At 41.4% G+C, this 22,475-nt stretch overlaps 1 protein-coding gene across 1 annotated transcript; it reads right to left on the reverse strand.

Annotated features, from left to right (window-relative positions):
• Positions 1 to 916: 916 nt before the first annotated feature.
• Positions 917 to 16,265, reverse strand: itga6a (integrin, alpha 6a). Its single transcript, XM_042084025.1, has 26 exons — positions 16,012 to 16,265; positions 10,292 to 10,419; positions 10,126 to 10,205; positions 9,700 to 9,961; positions 9,226 to 9,357; positions 8,366 to 8,579; positions 8,059 to 8,252; positions 7,820 to 7,914; positions 7,347 to 7,474; positions 7,064 to 7,153; positions 6,917 to 6,978; positions 6,663 to 6,832; positions 6,174 to 6,317; positions 5,968 to 6,083; positions 5,523 to 5,682; positions 5,335 to 5,418; positions 5,162 to 5,241; positions 4,976 to 5,053; positions 4,778 to 4,880; positions 4,436 to 4,612; positions 4,231 to 4,335; positions 4,010 to 4,120; positions 3,785 to 3,883; positions 3,498 to 3,623; positions 3,225 to 3,347; positions 917 to 2,687 (listed from the first exon to the last, which is right to left on the reverse strand). The coding sequence occupies exons 1-25, from the start codon at positions 16,191 to 16,193 to the stop codon at positions 3,240 to 3,242; spliced, it is 3,228 nt and encodes a 1,075-aa protein (XP_041939959.1). The 5' UTR covers positions 16,194 to 16,265; the 3' UTR covers positions 917 to 2,687; positions 3,225 to 3,239.
• Between the last annotated feature and the right edge of the window lie 6,210 nt (positions 16,266 to 22,475).

Genomic DNA, 22,475 nt, shown 5'->3' on the forward strand with positions numbered 1-22,475 from the left:
GCAAATTTGTCTGCATGGTTGCTAACTTCAATGGCAGCACATATGCCATTTTTTTCACAATGATGAATGTGACGACCCTGTGCCCCTTCAGGCCTTCTCCTGTCAGTGCACGGGCAGGAGAAGGCCTGAAGGGGCACAGGGTCGTCACATGAGAAATGATAGTAGTTTCCATAATTGGACTGCATTAGCCATATTATAAGTGACAATGGGTCTACATTTTAAGTGCAGGATCATTATGACACCCTCTGAATGCATGCCAAGTTTCGTGGAATTCCGTTCATGGGGGGCCATATCAGCTACACACACACACAGACACGCGCACACACACACACAGACATAAACACGCACACACACAGACATAAACACACACCCGCACACACATAAACACACACACACACACATAAAATAACACACAGACACAAACACAGTACACATGCACGCAAACACACACAAACACAGGCATGCACACACTCCCACACATGCACACACACACGCACATACGCACACAGACACACACTCATTCATATGTAGGTGGCACTATACCTCAAATGAGTGGATATGGGATGTGTTGACACGGCCCCTGGAGACCAACATACAAAAATAATTTGGTCCTAGGCCCTACAGTTCTCGAGATATTCACAGAAAACTGTGTCCGGCCATCTACAGGCGGACTGGTGTACAGTCACTAAATGCACACATTTAAAAATAATTTGGTCATCCTAGGCCCTACATGCCCATCAAGTTTCGTGCAGCCCGGTCTTTCAGTGTCCTGGGAATCACTGACAGAAAATTACTGGGGGAAAAAATCTCACTAAACCTATATGGCCGCCGCTTCGCTAGCCTGGCAGTCATAATAAGCCATGCCATTGCCTAAGCCTGGTTGCGCAACCGATCCACAATACAAATACACCTCTAAGACATTTTAGAGATTTTTAATTTTTAAGAGACTTAATTTCAGTGTAGCCCTTTGAGAGCGCCATACATTTTGCAGGACAAGACTAAATATACCAGTGATGACATTTACAAAAACACAAAATAACAATTTATTTGGACAGCATATGAAAGACAGTCTGCAGTTTGTACACCATCTTTAATCTATCCAGTATCTGTCATGTAACTCTCAACTGTCAGCTAAACTTTGCCATAACCAGACTAAACCTCAGTTCATGAACCCCTCCAAACCTAATCATAATAGCACCTTACCCAAACCATATTCCTCCATCTGAGCCTACTTGCATTCCTCATTCCTCAAACTAGAAAACCAGAAATACATCAAGATAAAGTGTAACTAGTGTGTGCGCTTGCTTCTTATTTACTTAACTTATTTAATTATTTTCACTTGCAGGATTCTAAAATAGAATGTTAAAAATGTCCCTTTGTTAAGTTATAAACAGACTGAAATTCATATTGAATCCTTTACCATGAAATTGATCATATCATCATGGACACAGTAGTTACACAATTATGTAAGAGAGTCTGTAAACATATCCTACATTGTACCTGATGAATCATAGCAGATCTCTCTAGCTGTTGGCCCAATAATCTATACTACAGACACTATCCTACCTTCACAGTTCAACAATTGTCACTTTTGAAAGGGGAAATAAAAATGCAATATTGCAATAGTCCAAGCAATACTAGAACATCTTAAATCTGGTCGAAACAGTGTAAAAACTACATGGCTTGTATGATAATCTACTACTTTTTGGTCCACTTTGTCGTGAATGATTACATAGTTCAAGACTATAGGTTTTTTTTCTTCAATGAAAATATTCATTGTTCTCTTTTAGTCTAAAACTAGGCTTAATCCAATCATAAAAAACCAGCCCTTTGAGTTTACAAGCAAGGGTTTTTTGACAAGCCTAACTGACTTGGTATGTCACACAAGTGCAAAGTCTCCATAGGTCATAGGGACCAAGCTCACATCACAAGATCATTTTGTGTTTAAAGAGGTTTGATGCTTTGTGTTGTACCTGGCAGCAACATAAACACATGCTGCAAGAGGTGCCAGTCTCTCATGCTTCCTCAAAAATGTAATTATAAAATGAAAAAAAAAGACAAATTCTTTGGCACATAAATGAATTTACAGGTCATGAAAAAATAAATATACACAGTGTACTAAAAATAAATATATACAAAACAATTTTCTGGTCATTTTTGTGAACTGGCTGAAGCAGATTAATGATGACTGATATGCCATTACAAAAAAGATGTACATTTGATAAGGTCTGTTGCCTCAAAGAAACTGTCTACTTTGGTCATCTTGAGACATTGTGTTTCTCCTCTTTCTGTCAACTCTGAGTATCCAGGTGGAAATCCCAAGTGTCAGTTTATTCTTTTCCCTGGAATTCTTGCACTGTATCAATGTATATTAATGATAAACAAATGGTAAGACATTTAAAAACATCAGTTTCAAGTGTGCAAAAGAAAAAACATTGAAGATGAGTTCCCTGGGCCATTGAAATTGTAACTCCAGATCTTCTTACAAGAGTAGTCAGCACCATGGATGTTGACATTGTGTTTTAAGAGTAACTCTCATCGTCAGTCCATGTTGTCATCCATTGCTTTTTCTCAAACGGACTTAGTTGAATCTTTCCATCCTTAAACTGTTTCGGAGCTTTCCGTATACGCACAGCATGGTATCTAGGCACGGTGTCCTCATATTTGGCATGCTTGAAAAATCCACACTGTTAACAAGAATGAATATGGAAATTGATTCAATAAAAAACATTTGTCTGTCTGAAGGTTTGTTGATTAATCAATAAAGTGTTGATCATCTGTAACAGGAAATGTCAGACACGCATTTTGGTGGCAGCTGGTCAGAATGCATGCTTGACATGTAAGAAACAGTGCAAGTAGCCCCAGTGTGGACTGAGAGGCAAACAGTGACGGCACGGCAGCACAAACAAAGCCTTTAAATCACACACAGGTAACCTCCAAGCACAAACAAAGCCTTTAAATCACACACAGGTAACTTCCAAGGCACACATCACAGAGACAGCGAGAAGACACAAGAGACTGTGAGTTCAGCAAAATGCATGAAGAATAAAAATGCACACCAACTTTCTTCAAATGCAAACACATTAGCAACAAAGCCAGTTAGATTTGCCTTGCTGAAAGACAGTAAGCTGCCATGTTTTCACTCAAGCCAAAGTTAGTCTGTTAAAGCTGACACACCATGCTGGTTGAGAAGCCCACACTTGTTTTTTTTTTTTTTATTTTACCCATGAGTTGAGGTACTAAGCCTCAGTTGTGACTTTCTCTTTATCAGACGGCTGGACATGGATCTCAGCCTTCTGATACGCCGCATCAAACTGGTCTTTTTTAGCTCTCTTGAAGAACCCACACTAGAAAGGGAGCAAGGGGGTGAATCACTGCAATCAACAACCTTCTCCATGACCTAAAACTCTGTGCTACCATGTGGTGATGTAATGTTAAAAGCACTTAGTCCTTTGATGTTCTGAACCCATAAAGTCTTTTTTTCCCTAATTGCTTACCTTCCACAGCAAGAACACCAGGAGAGCCAGCATTAAAATGCCTGCAAGCACTGCCACCAGGATAATCCACCAGGGGACTCCACTGTAGAGGGCCACTGTCTTCTCTGGGAACACCGTGATTTTCATCTAGGACAGACAGAGCACAGTTGTGGAAATCAGTGGTTGTTCTGATTGGCCAGAGCATATGAGATGAATATAAGGCATTGAGAGCAATATCACAGCAAGGCATTTTTTTTTTATTAAACCTTTATTCCAGGCATAAGCAGTACCAAAAGAGAGCTATTCACCTCAGTTTCTGCATCTCTCAGGATAATATTCTGTGTGGATACATCAAGGCTGAGTGATGCTTTGAATATCAAATCAAGATAACTGAGGGTAGTATACTCCTGTTTTGAAAGAAAATATGATGGGACACGAAAGATGTTAAGCATAAGATGTATATATCATGGACAGTGTGAATATATGAATAAGAGCAGTATATGAAGACTATGCACGTGTGGCAGTTGACTTACCTCAAGGAATGTGGAGTTCCAGAGGCGAGACCTCAGCCGAATGACTGCAGTATTATCTAAGCCCTGCAGGGGGCACTTGATCTCCACACATTTCACTCCATTATTGCAGGTCTGTCACAGAAAGAATGATCAGACAGTTTACCCCTAACCTGCCATTTTATATTGATGTTCACAAAAAAAAGTCTCTACTGTATAGAATTGCAGACAACAGTTATAATTACCAGTGTTTTGTATTTCCTTTTTTCAGCAAACAGAGAACTGAGCCCTCCTCCTTCCCTTGTTTTCCGCTCCTCAACCGCACGTTTCTGCCGGGATGGTTTTGATTCCTACACACAGGTTCATTTTGGTAGATCACACTTAACAGAATGGGTTTTATTGTTGTACAGTGACTATAGTCTGAGTGATGAACGCAGAGGTTGCACATACCTTAGGAAATCCAAGAGGGTTAACCTCTGCGTTTGGTGAGCATGTGATCTGATCCAAGCCCTCCGTCTCAATATCCACGAGATACAAAAGCCACTTCCCCACAGAACTCTCTTTAGGCCACTGGATGTTTAGTGAAGCGGTGCCAAAGGACTTTAAAGGCCTCCCACGATTGGCAATCTGGTCAGGGGGCATCAAAGGACATCCAAGATGAAGTTGGATCAACAGTGGTGATCATCAATCAAAGTGAGTGTTCTATGTCCAGTCGTCAAATGCTTTAGCAAACGTTACATAACTGAAACAAGCCAGTAAAATAACAGAGAAAAATTGCAAAGGGATAGTTACTCTGAATTCGTATTCAATCGAAGAGCCGATGTCCTCCACAGAGGTCATGGCGCTCTCTCCCTTGACATCACCGCCAAAGTACACCTGGGGAGTCTTGGGCACCCTGCAGGACATCAGGAAACAGTGTGTTTCTATTGGTGTTATTCACATTCACTCTGTTAACTTTCCCGTAGAACGTATCCTTATTCAGATGCTTACCCGTGGACAGACAGCATCAGCTCAATCACAACTTTTGCCTTGGCCTCCACTTTGACCTGCCTCTCCTGCTGACTGGTTCTATGAGACAGTGTTATTACCAGGGGATGTTATTGCATATCATTTTAATTGAGCATTCTATTTAAAGGTTTGCTTTTTAAACAAGTGAAATGTCATTTTATTTCTTACGTTTCAAGGAGAAGATTGATAGCAATTTCAGTGGTGTTGAGAGAGATGCCTGCTGTGCTCAATATGATGTAGAACTTCAGCTAGAAATAACAATCCTTTCATTAGATCCAGTGGTATAAATTACATATATTGATAGAAGTGGCATAATGTACAGAATATATAAAGACAAATACCTCTGCATCTCTTTTGAGTGGATTGCCAAGTTCACAGTCTGCTTGAGAGCCATTTTGATTTGCTGCACAAATTACTTGCTTATCCTACAGAGAAAGATTGAAAAGTCATTGGCTATCATCCTCACAAGAGATTTGGTGAATAGAGGTAATTGGGCCCACCAAAAAGTGTGCCCCTGATGCGACTTTACCCCAGTCTTCTGAGAGCGGAAGGCAGAGTAGGACAGTGAGCTGGGGAACATCCCCACCAGCTTGGCCTCATAGGCGTCGTCCCCACCCCTGTTAGTCACCGTCAGCTCCAGAGCGATGTCCTTCTGATCACTCAGGGAGATCAGTGGAACACCATTTTGCCTAAAAAAGAACAATGAAATGTTGGATGTATCCCAACCAGCCTATCTACACAGTAATTATTAAGATGAGGTAATACACATGCAAAATAAAAATAAAATGATTTGAATGACAACATAATATGGTGATGATATTATATGATGATAATAATGATTGAAACATTTGGATTTACACCAAGAGCTCATTATGTTGACCTAAACACTGAGTGCGAAACTGTAAGCAGAAGCATTAAAACTGATGTCACACCATCTGTCAATTTCGATCACTATCATTCGCAATCACACTCACAAAGACAGAGGTGGAAACACATCCTGATTAGCTTCGCGGTAGCAGAATCTGTACTGAAGCTCCAAGTTGCTCTGGCAGATGTTGTCAGTTCCACATCCTTCCTTCAAGAAGTGCACCTGTGCGGATTCATATCAGCAGTGGATGTTATAAGGTCTTCCTCTCAGGACTCCCTCCCCTGTCTCCAGCCAGCCAGACCACATGCTTACCTCTGCGAGGACCTTGCTTGAGTCGGACGAGTTCACCACAGGGATGAGCTGAGGTAGTGCGCTCTGCCTCTTGCCCCGCTTACTGCTCTGGATGGCCACGGACACCTCGATGGGAATGGCCCTGATTTTATCCTTAATGTTGTCCTGAGGCATATGAAAGGCATCAATGCAAAAATCCAGGATGTGCAAGATCTTGCAAAAACATCCAATTTAAAGGCAGCAGGAAACGCTATGCCCTTCTACCCTTTCCCAAGATACTGTGAAATTAGTTCAAGCTATTGTCCTTATTTCTGTAGAAACTAAACCCTCTGTAGACATTCATAAAACAGATGATGATTTTGGTACTCCTTTAAATTTCTACCTATCCTCCAAACTATGTGCTAAAAAATAATCATGTGTAAAAATGAGTGTGAGTAAAACTATTTCAAGCTAGACAGAATATGGCAGTGTCAATCCAAATTCAGATTATAATGACAGAAGGTCAGGCACCTGAAGTCTAAGTTCGGATCGAAAGCATGCCTTCTTGTTCTGTCTTTGGAGTTCCAGTTTTCCACTGGACTGGAAGTCTTGATCCGAGTCTGCCTTTTTAAGGAATGTCACTCTGGACATAAGTCCCTGCTTGCGCCGTTCCGATTCAGCCTCAAACAGGTAGGAAATAGCTGACAAGAGAAACAAAACAGTTTCTAGCCAATGGTGTCAGGAGGACGGGACTTTATGTGATATTAGAGATATCAACTACTTACTGATTCTAGGGCTGTATGTTGAAGGGTTGGCTTTGTAGGAAAAGCAAGCTTCAACTGTGAGACTGTGAATAACAAATGGTAAAATGGTAAAATTGAGCAACATTTAACATAATCCATTAATGTTGATTTCTTGTTTTAAAATCATACCATATGCTGTTCCCACAGGTTTTCTTTGTCAGGTCAATCTTCTTTGGTGTTACAGTCACATCCTTTTTGATACTTATGACAGGCCTGGCCCTGAGGAAGCAGCATAGACATACATTGTAAGTACCGCCAGATATAAATATATATATATATATATATATATATATATATATATATATATATATATATATATATATATATATATATATATATATGTATAAATTACATTTTTACAAATTACAAAATAAATAAAATGCTTGTAAGTAGTAAGTAAATAAAGGGATACCTATAAACAAACACTGCGTCTGACAGGGACCCGACAGCAATATCAGGATACGAATTTTTATCAAGGTCCATGTTTCCAGCTAGGGAGTATCCAAATAACTTAATATTGTGTTGTCTCCCTTTGAGAACCTAAAATGAAATAATTTCCAATGTAGTGTTTACAGTAAAACTGGCACATGCAGTCAAGTGTGAAGGCAAGGCAAGAAAGGGCACCCAAGCGAAGCTACCGTAAAATAACAGCATGGTATTGATTGTCCAGAGTAAATAGTCAGAACGGCACATATCTGTGCCGTGCAGATGCGAATGTTTTTTAGTGCAGCAAATTTTAGAATTTCAGATAGACTCTCTCGCTCTCACTCACTCTCTCGGCAATGGACTACTGTTCACACAACCGTGGTGTTCTTATCTAACGAGATGTGCAGCATTACCTCTTATCTAAAGAGACGTGCAGCATTACGTCAGGAAAGCACTAACCTGTGCAGGTTTGGTGATGATTCCATTAGCGGAGCCATGGTAAATATACACTTTTCCTGCCCCGTCATCATCATAGGGAGCTCCAACAGCTATGTCTGCCAGAGAGCAAAAAGGTGAGGAACAGAAAGGATGTGTGGGAGGAAGACAGAGAGAGAGAATAGACAGTTGCATTGTTACACTTTAGGGTCAAAAAATGTCTAAATAACTTTTTATTAAATTACAGCAAAACAATGCAAAACCTTGAAAGGTGTCCAGGTTGATGTCTCCAATGTTTTCCACAGCCAAGCCAAACATGGAGTCTTTGGTTCCATTGAGACGGATTGGGGTGATGTCATTCCACCTGCCAGCCTTGTTGATGTAAACATACACAGCCCCTCCCACTTCGCTGTCTTTCAGGAAAAACTGTGGAGCTCCGACAACAATATCCTGCCACCTGGAGAATTAGAGCACAATTTTGTTAGTCTTGTGGATTTCTATTCTAATCTTATGATTATATGTCTCTAATATTTATGTGGTGAATATTCATATACTGTTTCACACACTTACTTATCATTATTTAGGTCGACCACGGCAACATCATATCCAAAGGAGGATGCCAGCCCAGGGCCTTCTAGAATGAACTCTGGGGAGAGCATGGTGGAAACTTCCCCTTCCTTTCTTAGCAGAACCACAGCCCCACTGTGGTTAGTTCTTGGAGCCCCAGACACAATAGTTAGTTCTCCTTTTCTGGTGATACTGTGCCCAGAGTCAAGCGAAAACCCTGCAGATCAAATGTTTAGACTGTTCAGAATGATGGCACTTAAAAAAAGGAGAATTAAGAACCATGCATATGCAAAATGATGAAAAATGGCTGAATTGAAGGACTGGTCTGAGATACATCTATACAAGGCACAAACACACAGGCAGACAGTGAGACAAGAGTGACATTCCTTACGTTACTCAAGCATTTGTAAACTGAGCGAAGACCAAAGAACACCTGAGATATGCTCATGGTACAAAACGAACCATGGAACGGCGTGCATTCCTGCCCCTCACCCATGACATGATGCCCTCATGATTATGATGAGTCAGCCTCATGAAATCTACCATGGAGCTGTGGTGGCGTAGCCTTGAAGAGCATATGATAGAAAACCGAACGCCAAGAGGCCTCACAAACCTAGGTAGCTATTGGAGGTCACATCTACAGATTTGCCCTTATTACGACGTAGAGGAAGAGATGTGCACTGTTGAAGAACAGATCAGGACTGACAGCAGACGGATTAGTCATGAACAGGATACGTGAGTTCAGATACAGTATCACACAGACTCAGGGGAGGAAGTGAAAGGCACAGTGGGGGCCTAGGAGGTGTTTGTGTAGTGGTAAACTTGCCAAGAGCTCACCATTTCCTCCCAAGAGCAAAACCTACCAAGGTAACTGTTTGCAGGCACTGGCACAAGAAGCGGGTCCAGTCGGTTCTCATCCCCGACCTCGTAAGGCCCGTCGTCGTAAAGGCCCATTTCCATCAGGGTGTTGTTCTTCTGCTCCACCCGCACGATGCCTGTGGCAGTTGGAGGAGGGAGGAGTGGAGGCGTTGGTGGAATGAAACAGAGAGTGAGGCCGGCGCCAGCCAGCACAGATACACAGACCAAACCACATAAATGGTTGCAACAAGAAGAGTGCATATGTGAAAATGTGAGGAAATATCAAATGCATCACACTGATGACATGCATACAATAGTGTTCTTACCGACCACATAGTTGTAAATGAATGAATGAATAATTAATTGCATTTATGAATAATTGATGAATTCGCTTTCCATTAGACTATGGACCCCCGGTGTTCAAAAAATAAAATTAAGAAGAAGAAAAAGACATAAGGCACATGTGGTAACAATACTACCTTTCCAGTTATAGGCTCCTGGGGCTCCAAAGACCACATAGTGATAATCTTTGGTAAAGGTAGCGGAGAGACCCTGCTGGCAAGAGCCGAATCTCTCATGGCCCCTCGCTCGGCCCTCACAGAACTTCCAGTTCCCACCGTCCTCATCTGAAAGACGGTCAATGGTCAGGTCTTGACTCAGGACGAAGCAGCGACCAATGATGTCGCGCGACTCTTGACGCGTGTTCCCAAAAAGCCTCCTCTGATAGCGATGAGCACAAGTCTGCACACCGGCGAAACCATCACATCGTATCAAAACACATGCACCTGAGTAAGCCTGCTTACCAGAAACACCACTTATACAAAGTTGCTGGTTAATGTGGGTCCTTTAACCCTGTGATATTGATTTGGAATACCTCTGTTGGGAGAGCAAAGCCACTGACTTACCACAATCTTGCCTCCTGGTCCTTGACTCTGCACTGTCACACCCATCCACTGGTTCTCCTTGTTCTCCACGCTCACGTCGGCTGTGTGAACGCAGCATGTCATTAGCGCGTGAGAAAGACATGATATGGTCTAAGAGTGAGGAGGACACTCGAGGCAGAGCACTCACCTTCATTATCGAACTCAACACGCTCACAGTCATGTGACTGGGACGTGATGTCACAGCTATACAGGCCTCCAGTGATGTTGGCCATCTGCTGAGCCAAGGCCCTGGCCCTGGGAGCTCCAACCAGCAGCCTGCATACGACAGATACATGAGCAATATGCTCTACCGCAAACTCATTTCCACTCACTTCATATCTGTGCTGTTTCTCTCTATCTATGTTGTTATCTATGTCATCTATTGTATTTGTATTTGTTATGTTTCACTAAAGATAGGCTGTAGGTTTGGTAAATGATGTATTATGTACTTTAAGAATATAACTTTACATCTTCACAACTTTATAATGACATCTTTCTTTAAGGTATAGTGAAACAAGGCATTTGTAAAATTGTACTATCATGGTCATGGTCAACCAAACAAAAGGTTTCAGGTAAACACAACCTGAATAACAAATGACATCTTATTGTTCCCTTACACCAGTGCTAATGACTATTTGTTTTGAGACTGAATGGAACTGACAGCAGCTTCAGCAGCAGATGTACAAACAGCTGTGACGGCTCAATAATTCATTGTGACAAATGAAGTGAAAGGAGACAGAACAGTACAAATCAGGGCTGCACTGTATTAGATCCATATATTCAGAGTTCCAACTGAGGGTGCACAAAATACAGCACACATACAGGTCATTGTTCAGCATTATTGTTAAGTTTGTTTTTCAAATCTGACATAAGAACACATTCTAAAAAATGGTTGATGATTGTTGAAGATTCATCTGATGCCTACATCCATTGATAACTGCTCCACTGGAGAATTAAAAACAAAAAAGGTCTTTCCACGGGCAGCTAACTACGGTACCTTAGTAATCTAATACACTGTTTAAGTGCACAGTCAGCAACACAACCTTGGTGTTTACTGGAACGTCCAATCTAAATTTCAGCCAGTAAGTGTCAGTGCCATGACATAGCACCAAACAGTAGCAACAGGAAAAGGGAATGTACCCAACCTGCCGTTAAAGTCAGTGATGATCTACAATAGAAACCTGTCTATCATAAGATACCTTTACACTACAGCTGACCTCTCTCACTTGCTCCAGTGGCTCTGCTGAGAACAGCTCCTTTCTGCAAGAGGAGAAAATCTACCTTTGTCTGAAGAGTGAGCTGATTGAACCACTTAGCTTATTTTGACACATAATCCTCCAGAGGCCAGCAAATGATTGCCATTGTAATAAAAGCCTGTGCAGCAATCTCTTTGAGAGGCTTTTATGAATGAACTGCGCTGCCGGGTACTTCAGCAAATGTAAATCTATCTCCGTTGGGCTAACAGTGCAAACAGGCAGCTTATTGTTGGGAATTTAGAAAAAAAATTACTGGGTCACATTTTCCAGCCTGGCATTGGCCAGAGCCTGCCCATGCACAGGGGGACAAGAGGCTAAACATAAGTGGAACTGGGGAAATAAATGCTTTAGGGGCTGCCAGAATGTATGTAAAAGCAAGAAAAAGGACTTCTGCACAAAACTTTGACATGACCCATGACACACTTTCACATACTTTTTAACTAACTGCCAGGTTTCCTTTTCCTGTTTGATAACTCTGTTTTAAAACTTTTTTAAAACCGTTTGGTCCCATTTTGGTCTGGTGCAAATGTCTCTCTTCTGCTTTTACAACTCTTTGGAATGTGTCATTCATTTGCGTTTCCTGATTGCCAATTGCACACTTGGAGATACTTGGAATGTGTCCCCTCACCACAGAGCTGTGGGGATGTAAAAGTGGTTTGGGTCTGCTGGAGACAGAGCAGTGCAACGCCTTTCAGCCAACACTGTAGAATCTCACAAGTTGCTGAGGGCCAATTCTGACATGCACTTGCTACTCTACACTTTTACATCCACTGCCTTTAACACACATGGAAAACAAGCTGCTCATTATGAGGGAAGAAAAAAATGCTTCAGCCGCATCTTTGAACTCAGAGAGGCCTAAGCAGCTTTCCTATTATAGGACCATTCAGACCCCTGTGGTGTGGAAGGGAGATAAAGTGAGGGCGTCTGACTCTACTTTACTGGATCACTGGTTTAAAGGAATGACAAAACAACTCTCTCTCAGATGATTGCTGTTATTTACCACATGGTTCAGTGGTATGAAACCTCTTTCCACAATCAGATCTGAGTCAGTTGGTGAAGAATTCATGACTCCAGCGATCCCCGTTCATCACTGCTCTCACTGCTCTGATTCCCCTGTGCTACTCCACTCCAGCAATGTGGACAACAGCACTAATGAATGGACTGCAGCCATCAGAAAATCGCAGGTGACGCAAATGTGTTTCCAAATACAGCAAAGCGGAGCAGTTCTATGCAAATGGTCATTTTTAGAAAAGCATTCCCAAACATGAATCACTTCAAAGGTTTTCTGTGTGAGAGGAGCACCAAATTAGGCATTCTTGTGTAATTCCTAATGGGGCAATTTCAGTGGGAACTCTGAAAAGACAAAGCCTTGCCCCGGCTGACCCTTGGCACACACACAAAAACAGTGTGACACACAAAGAGTGTGACTTTAATGACGAGGACAACTCGCACACAGAAATAGCCATGCATGTGTTTCCTAGGAGCCGCCCACTCAGAGTCATTATGGGAGGCAGACACAACAAAAGCAACACCACAGGTGCGCGCAGGCTTGCGGTCAGAGCTGTTTGAGGTTTTGAGGTTTGGGGGCCGGTGCTGAGAGGGAGGTGTTAAAGATGGCCGATGGCTGTCACCTGTCACCGCGCTCTGACGGCCCCGCGGCCTGCTGCACAGCTGTGGACTCGACCGGCGGCCACATGACGAGGTTCTGCAACTGGAGCCTCTGGCACGCTGCTGATGGGCACTTCACCCCCTCAGCCAGAGTGTGACTGATTCACTGGCACACACTCCACTTCCACTAATGCAGTCTGTGCGTAAGCATTTCAGCGTAAGCATTTCAGAGTCCACTCCATTATGCCGGTCAGTGAATCAGACATAGTATGGTAAATGCCCCTTCCTCCCCAGCTACAGACAATCTATCATGTTACGTTCACACAGATGGTCTTGTTTGCATTACCCAGAGGATGCTTCTCTGGTTTCATAGTGGAGATATGCCAACCACATTATTGACCCATCCACACACACATACACATACATACATACATACACATACATACATAGCTATTCATAGAAGACACATCCAATATTTTGTACTGCAGAAGGTGCAGAGACCTTTGTGACAAATAGAATGGAAAAGGTGGATCCAAACCTGTCCTCTCCATTCCAAAGGAAACTATATGAATGGGAGGAAGGAAAGAACTCACTGTGCCATAAAACACATAGTTCTGCTTCAATCTTAATGGAACCATGTGACTGTTTCCACCTCCAAAAAAGCTTCAAACCTCTTCCACATTAAATTGTACATGTGACAGCGTGAAAGACTCTGGACTGGAACTGCAAAATGGTCAGTCAGGACGAGAAGCCTCAATTGTTCAGACCTCCAATGGAGGCTTGTCTGACTCAAGTAGAGGGATAAGAGTCTACTGTAATCATTAGGGACGAGAGAGGAAATTAGTCTAACACTATTCAGCACACCTGCTACCCAACTCGGCAGCTGTTGAGCTTACTAAATATGCTTTTATAAGCGGCATTAGTGCTACACAGCCTCTGCTGAGGAAGCATGCATTGAGCACAGCCTCAGTCCATCTGTTGAACTGTAGTTATCTGTCAACCGGTTAAGAATAGTTTAGTTCTACTTTTGAGCATAAAGCAGTAACTATATAGTATAGCTTTCATAGTGAAGTGCTAGCCACTGGTTAGTGCCCTTGTTAATGTTGCACCATGTCAATGGTGTTAATAATGTCCAACATATAAACTGTGAAAATGAGTGAATCCCTGCCAGGACCTTTGGAATCCGAAGTCCAGCACTAACATGGGGCATTATAGCATTATATCAATTTGCAATAAGCACACAAGCAAATGTGATGCTCAATGTTTTTCTCAGGGTTTGCCTGACCGATGTTATTTTTTCTCTCTAACCTCAGTATACAGTTTAAGGACTGTGGTAAAGACTGTGGTCAAATCATCAAGCAGAAAATGAAGCAATAGGTTACAAGCAACTGTGACATGCTATCACAGTCATTCAACTGAATAGACTGTCTTAGCAACCAGTGTGTTATTTCATTCATCATATGTATCCTTTATGGCACTCAGAATTTACATGCAAAAGTGAAATATACATTCATCTGGTCCTTGAGATGGAAAACCAGGGCAGTCACGTCTGCAGCTATCGGACTTTTTGCTTTAGCAAGACTAAATCAAGACTCTGCAGCAAATAAGGCTATCACCTCTGTGTTATCTTTCAGTGTGTGCAGGCTGCGTGCTGCAGCTAGCTCTGTCTGCCAGTAAACACATCATACTGAGATCTGTCTGCTGCTGATGGTTCAGATACCACATGTGTTTGACCCAAACTGGGATAGACACGTCACAAGCTAACCAATGTGTCTGTGCATAATCATCTACATCACTGTGGTGTATTTCAAACATTCACTGTCACATGATCTTGTTTGTAAATGGTCTAACACTAACAAACTGCTGTATCATCAATGTAACATCCAATCCAATGTTAAACACCTAACATTTAAGCCCACAGTTGGTAACTTGGCACACATAAAACTCACACTTTGCTCTCCAAACTGGTGCTCTTCTCTCACACACACACTAAACCAATCATTCACTCAGCCTCATTTTCCTCTAACTGATGGGCAAACATGCATGAGGTCACAGATAGTTTCCTCTCACAGTCCATCTCCACTGAAAGAACTCCCAAGTAAGGACATCAAACAGCAGCTCATGTTTACCGTATCAGCGGAGCACAGCAGATTCAGTAAACATGTCACCGTGGGTACGTTTTTCCACAACTTGTAAATTGCTTTCTCTCCTTTCAAGTCAAAATCTAGTCAACCACATATTCATTAATACTAGTGGGGAGAAATAGTGCATTGAAAAAGGCAGACCTATACAAAATCACCTGCCACAAGGACAGTCAGCAGAACACAATGGACAGTCAATGACCACAGCATAATATTCTCTCTCAAAATCTGTATCTTGACTTTGGGTGTTTGACATAAGCTTAACATCCTCTTTCAACATCTCTCTTAATTTGGTCAGCCAGTCTTTTAACTGTTTAGACATGTACTGAATATCTGAGACAGATAGATTGATAGATACTTTATTGATCCCCAAGGGGAAATTCAAGGCAAGACAACTTGCTTACATTCATGGCAACAGAAAGAGAAGAGAAGTGTTATTTAAATGCAATATGCATTCCCTCCATCTCTGATGGTCCCTGTCCTTCAATCACAATGACCACGTCCCCCACACCACACACAATCACCCACCGCGTTCGTGGTATGGAATCGTGTGAAATAGGCTACTTAAAAGCATAAGCATTATTGCATGCTTGTAAGCATAAAATAGGACAAAATAAACTGTTATATAGACCAAACATTGCAGTTACGTTTTCTAAAAAAGGTTGAGTTAGTTTTAGTGTTACTATATCATAACTGTCCTATAGTGTGACACGAGCATTGCAGCTGTAAGGTGCAATTGCCGCACGCGCTGAACAAAGTGAGACGAATACTGGAACCTGTTACTGTACGTCATGCAGGCAGTGACTGAGCCTGCAAATCCATAGATATAAATCGATTCCGATAAACACAGTGCCACAACTTACATTCTTTTGTCCGTAGGTACTAACTGGCGATGCAGGGCGAGAGAGAATCCAAAAAGGCTACCGGGTTCCCCATCCTTCCTCAGAATATGTTGAGTATCTAAATTGAAGGCACCGACACAGATCCATAGTAAGATAAAGAAAATCCATATATGACTTTCCCAACATCTCCCACAAAAACCCATCGCGCTGATAACGTCCGTCCAATCCTTGCGCCCGTCAAGTGTCCTCCGGTGGACTAGCAATGCTGGTTCCAGTGCGCTCCGATAGTGAAGGCGCCGAAGTTTGTGCAGCTCAAAGCCCCTCCTTTCTCCTAACACACATTTTACGTCATTATGTTGTGAGGTGGTCGTTAAGAAGTTAGTGTGATATACCCAGCTTCACCTGCTATGGCTAAAATTTGTAAGGCCAGTTAAGGAGATTAATAAAGTTGAGTTCTCAACACTGGCATCTCATTTGTACAATGATACATTTCCATGTCAACACATAACTGACATATATGAAACTCTCTGTAATATTAAAATGGCTTACACATGTAATTTGCTTTATTACCCATGTAGTGTCAGTGCACATGAGGCACTGACTTATTCAGTGGCATAAAACATATGAATTGCTTGGATAAAAGTGCCATGAGGTCAAATACATTAACAACCCAAGTAAAAATCCCAAGGCAAAGAGCATGCTCCATGACACAAAAGAGAGAGAGAGTGGTGTCTTTAATGGTTATCTAACTTATAATAGTGGAAAGGAGCAAGTGATTGTCCTCACAACACAAAGCCACGATTGGAACACTGATGGCCAGCAAGTCAACTGTGAAGCCAGTAGGCTGGACAAATGAACCTCCCAAATCTGGGCAGACAAAGAGGGGGGTAGGACAGGCACGTTTGCATGCCTCATTCCATTGTATCCTTAAGCTTCAGCCTGCATAGCTCAGGCTGCTAGATCTCAGCACACAGGCAGCAGAGAAACGGCACATATCAAATACACCATCTGCAGTGTTTGATAGTACTAGAAAATAACTTTTTCATCAAGACAAAAATCTTCCATACAAAAAGAATCACAAATTGCCCAAAACCTTGTCTTGTACTCAGAGGTGGGCACAAATACATCAAAAACTATTTTGTTACAAACTACAAATACTGGCTCATAAAATGTAACAAAATAAAATACAAAATACTGATGTGAAAAATGTATTTAATTAAAATACAAGTAATTAGTCATTTGAAAATACAAAAATATCCACACAATAATCATGGTATACCAACTTTTTAAAATAAACTACAAGGCATATTATTGAAAACGTATCCCCAAGAGACAAGAAATACTATTTTCTGATTGGCTGGCAGAGGGCTATTAATTCTGTACATTGGTGTTCCTATGAAGTAGATCTGTTAAACAAAAATGTAAACAGCATCCCATATCGATGACTGAACTGACAAGAAGCAAACTTCGCAACAGTGGAATCAACTGTAACATAGCAGTGTTTCTTAACTGGTGGGTCGGGACCCAAAAGTGGGTCGCGGAACCGTTCTGGGTGGGTCGCAGAGCTTGTGGTTAAAAATAAATGTAAAAATCAGCAATTTAAAATGATACCTTATCAGATCTAATATTGGACCTTTATTTTTTTTATAAACTTTATTTGTAGCCTACATATCAGTCATTGTCATGGACATAGACAATGTTTATGTGACAGGTCATGTTAGAGATCTTTTTAATGGTAAAGGAAGTATATAGGCTGCTACTCTGAATATTTGAAGTAGCCTACAGTAAGCTTAGATATGGATTCGCTTAAACTGAGGACAAAATAGGATAGAAACCCCATTGTGTGGTGTGCAGTAGATGGCTGGCACATGAGAGCATGAAACCATCAAAACTAAAATGCCACATAGAAACAAGGCACCTCTGTCAAAGTCATACCTGTAGAGTACGTTGAAAGGTGACATTAAGAGTTGAAGACTTTACAAATGTAGGCTAATGCCAAACAAGTAAGCCTACAGGCACTTCGCTTGTCTTACCATGTAGCTCACCATATCCATGGCTTGAACGCTAAAAAAAAATATATGGGTCGCGACTTTATGAACATGGGAAATTGTGGGTCCCAAAGTCAGACCAGTTGAGAACCACTGACATGGCATACTACCCACCATCTTTTCCGTAACCAATGAATGTAGAGCGACAAATTTAACAGGTCGGCCTCTTTTTAAACTGAACTGCATTTCCCTTTTTGTGCTATAAATGCATGCCTTCACCATGGTTCACCATGATTCTGGCCTTTGGCTCCCGGACTATGATAAGCATAGCTTATTGTAATGGTTAGTATATTTAACTGAGTGATGAAATGTTGGCTTATTAGAGAAAAAATGACAGATTTTTCGGTAACGCTTTAGAATAACATGTGCTTATTAGGTATTAACAGTGCATAATAAGCAGTTAACAATTCATTACTAACAGTTAGTTAACTGTTGTTATCCTTTAATAACATTAACTAACTGTTAACATGCAGCTTTTTAAGTATTTAAGTAATACTCTAAATACAATCCCTCAAAGTATTTTGTTACAAACTACATTCGATTTGTTCCAATCCTGCAAAATACAAATTACAAAATACGCTAAAGTAATTAAATACGTATTTAAAATACATATAATTACAATACTGCCCATGTCTGCTTGTACTACACCATGTTGGGGTATTTACAGAAAGATCAGTAGCAGTATTCTTTCCACAGCCAGGGCTAGATATGTTGCCACTCCTTCGCACATCCTCAGAGAGGAAGAGTGCGGTGTGTGTGCCAGGAATGCCCTGCTATCATCCCAAAACACATCAGGATCTCAAAACAATCGCATGACTCACATTCTCTCTGTGTGAAAGGAGAAGAGCGAGAGAGAGAGAAAGAGAGAGAGAGAGAGAGAGAGAGAAAAGAGAGAGAGAGAGGCGTCTCCTTACTCCTCACTCCCCAACTCCTCACATCCAGCGTGTCTACATGCCTCTGACTATCTCCCTCTCCCCCTGCCTTATCATCCATGTAGAGGGCAGAGATGTGAATACCACTCTTGTTGTAGAGAGTGCTGACTCAAAAGTGTGGGCACAGCTTTTCATTTTGTGGGACAAAGGCTTGAATACAGGCTCATCTGCACGTCGGAGAGGAGTAGAGGGGGGTATAATTGAGGGTGAGAAAATCTCAACCCCAAAGGATGACTGCATCACCCATGTCGCTGGTCATCTTTTTCAGCAAGTGCGCAGAATGATTTTCATTGTGGTCCATGAATTCCTCGGGCAGTGAGTCAGAAAAAAAAACAATAAAGCAAGCTGGCCACAGCCCAAGCTTCAAAGACTCAGAGGATGAGATCTTAAAAGATAATGGCTTTGCACTTATATTTCTCAACAGGCATTAACAATTCAGGTCTAGAAGTTTTCTCTCCTCTGTAGGCGACAGGCGAAGCATGGTAAATAAAACATGGGCCAAAAGAGTACAACACGTGTTTCCATCTGTCAGTAAGACCCACCCCTAGGACTGTAGGCTTGCACGCTTCATCTTTAACTGTCTCTCACTCATTTGTGTGGGCTGGGTTTTAACTTCCCCTTCAGGAGGTCTTTGTATGGGCCAGTTCCTCTCAGGCCACAGCAGATGTGCCAGTGAATGAGGAGGTAGCTTACTGCATCCATTGATGAGGACTGTGTTTGCATGATAGAGAAGCCTCCCCTGGTTCTCCTGCCTGGAGAGTCATCAAGTCTACACAACATAAGAGGAAATGGGGGGAATGGTAAACTCAGAGATTAATCATTCATTGGCTTGATAAAAATTAACCTGATAAGACAACACTGTTTGGTCTGACTGGACACCTTGACCTACTCTGCACCTGTTATTTGAAAGATGTGCTAATGACTACAGAGATGTTTGAGAAGAATGCATGAGAGATGCATGAGAGATGCATGAGAGAAAGTTATCTAAATAAAGTTATCTAAATAAATAATTTACAGATAATTGCCCCCATTTCAACGAGTGACCACACACACAGTTAAATTACTGTATATGACTTTAAACAAATAAGTATATCCAATGACAAAGCTTACGACAGTGTGTGCAAGTAATCGATCTTTAGGGACAAGAATAAAGGTTATTTGGACTCCACTGAAATGAATGCAATTGACTGGACCTGCATTTACAGTAAGGTAGTTTTTATGACCTATTCTAAGCTCAGTATTAGATGCACAGCAAGAAACAATGTAGCCATTGTGAGGGTATCACCCCCCGTCGCTGGTACAGAGAAACCAATAGACCACACTGATCCCAAAATAGAGAAACACCAAGCATCTATGTTGCAAAATCTTGCAAGTGTGAAACCTAGGCAGCTGAACCTGCACTTGATTCACTGAGAGTCAGATAATATTGAAGTTGATGGTGACTTTCAGACTATATAAAAACATCCCTAGTAGCAGTTCATTCATTAGCTTACTTTCCAGAGAAAACAAAGTTAGTATTTGATGTTGGAAACGAGGTGGTGAAAAGGAAGACTAATCAGCAGGAATTAGTTCTCCATGGCAGTCAGAGAAAAGTAAAGCAGCTTAGCCAGTGAAGTTATCCAGAGCTTATTTTTCCTGCTTTTAGTTATTCATGATCTTAATCATCAGGGCTTACACTCACTTCATAGCACAGCAATGGCTCTCCTAGAAGTATGCATCAATTAGGCTCTGCAACAGCTGAGAAGCAGAAGCAGCCAGATGATGGATGATCACTGCACAGACCCCAATGGAGGAAGTCCAGTTTCCTGTGTATATGTGCAGTGCAAAAACTATGCACATATTTTCATACAGAAAACAAACACATTTTGTGTGTTCTTGTTATGTTAGAATCACAAATAGCATTTACACATTTTATGAGACCTTTGTAACAGGTCATTATCACATGAACAGACACAGCAGGTTTGAAGGAAGCATCATCGTTTTGGGCCACCTAGTATTCAGGAAGCTCTCAAAGAATAACAATGCACATACCTGCTACACAATGCACACAAAGGAAGCTTTGATAAAGATCATTATGTGTCATCTGCATAGGGCACATGCATACCAATGATTACATTTTAAGACAGGAATAGGTAATATGTCAACTCCACCATGGATCTGAGATTCAGTAATGCCGTCCTATTTTCTCTGGCTCATTGATATGCCATGCAATTTCAATATCACATTACATATAACTATTGCCCATTAGCAGTGGGGATCAATATACAGCTTCATAGGCACTGTCTGCTCTTTATTTTTCAATTTCAGCATGCGTTACAGACTCACAACAGGCAAAACAATGACAAAATGACAACTCTATTCCCTACAGTACAAGTGAATATGAAGCAAGAGTAAAAAAAACTGGTGGTCTTTGACTGCTTTCCACTTTAGATGCAGCTGACTTGATATTGGCTTCAGCAATAATTATAGGTGGTTTTGTCCATTATGCATATGATTGCTGCTCAGCTAACTAAAAGACAGATATCTCTGTCTAGGACTAAGGACAAGGACTAAAAAAAGGCCCTAGACTTTCTTCCAAATAGATCCTCTACCATATACACGCACACACACACACACACATACACACACACACACACACACACACACACACACACACACACACCTTAGCTGTTTATCATGATACAGTCTCACAATATTATGCCAGTTAAAACATCACATTCAAAATAGCCAGTCAGATTTTACAAAAATTATCATTATATTAATGATTATTACTATGTCTTGTGCCATTCAAGTAGCCTAAACCAACAGAGACGTCATATACCATTATGGTAAATCAATAAGTGGCCTTGAATGTCTGTTCATCTTTTTAAGACTAACAGACATCTCACAAAGCCTTCGACTTGGTGAGTCTGGTGCACATCTCATCAAGACGTATGGCCTACTTAACTGACCTTAGCTTCAGGACTGCACTAGACCTGTGTATCACATAGATTACACCACTGACCTATCCTGCATATTGAAAATGCAATGGTGCAAATGTTGCTAGTTTCTTGAATGACAATAACTAAAAGCGTAGATATAGTCCACTGACAGGCCTAAGTGAAGTATAATTATTTGGAGAGCTATAGGCGCTAGGCTACTAGGCTGATGAAGCATTGAGCCAGGCTGACAGTTGTTCTGGAATTTTCCAGAAGGTCCAGATTGCCAGTCCACCCCTGTCTGTTCTGTACAAGTCAGAGCACTAGCCACAGAAGCAGTATACTGTATATGCACTAAGCACTAGCCACAGAAGCAGTATACTGTATATGCACTAAGCACTAGCCACAGAAGCAGTATACTGTATATGAACTAAGAGCAATAGCCACAGAAGCAGTATACTGTATATGAACTAAGGCAATTAAATTCTCTTACAAATGAGTATAAGGACAAACATCTACATTGAGACTGGATAGGGTTGAGGTTTAAGGTTTAACCATCCATATTAATTTCCAGGGTCAAAGCAAAC

Source organism: Alosa sapidissima, chromosome 2 (assembly GCF_018492685.1).
Source record: "Alosa sapidissima isolate fAloSap1 chromosome 2, fAloSap1.pri, whole genome shotgun sequence".
NCBI classification, from domain to species: Eukaryota; Metazoa; Chordata; class Actinopteri; order Clupeiformes; family Clupeidae; genus Alosa; species Alosa sapidissima.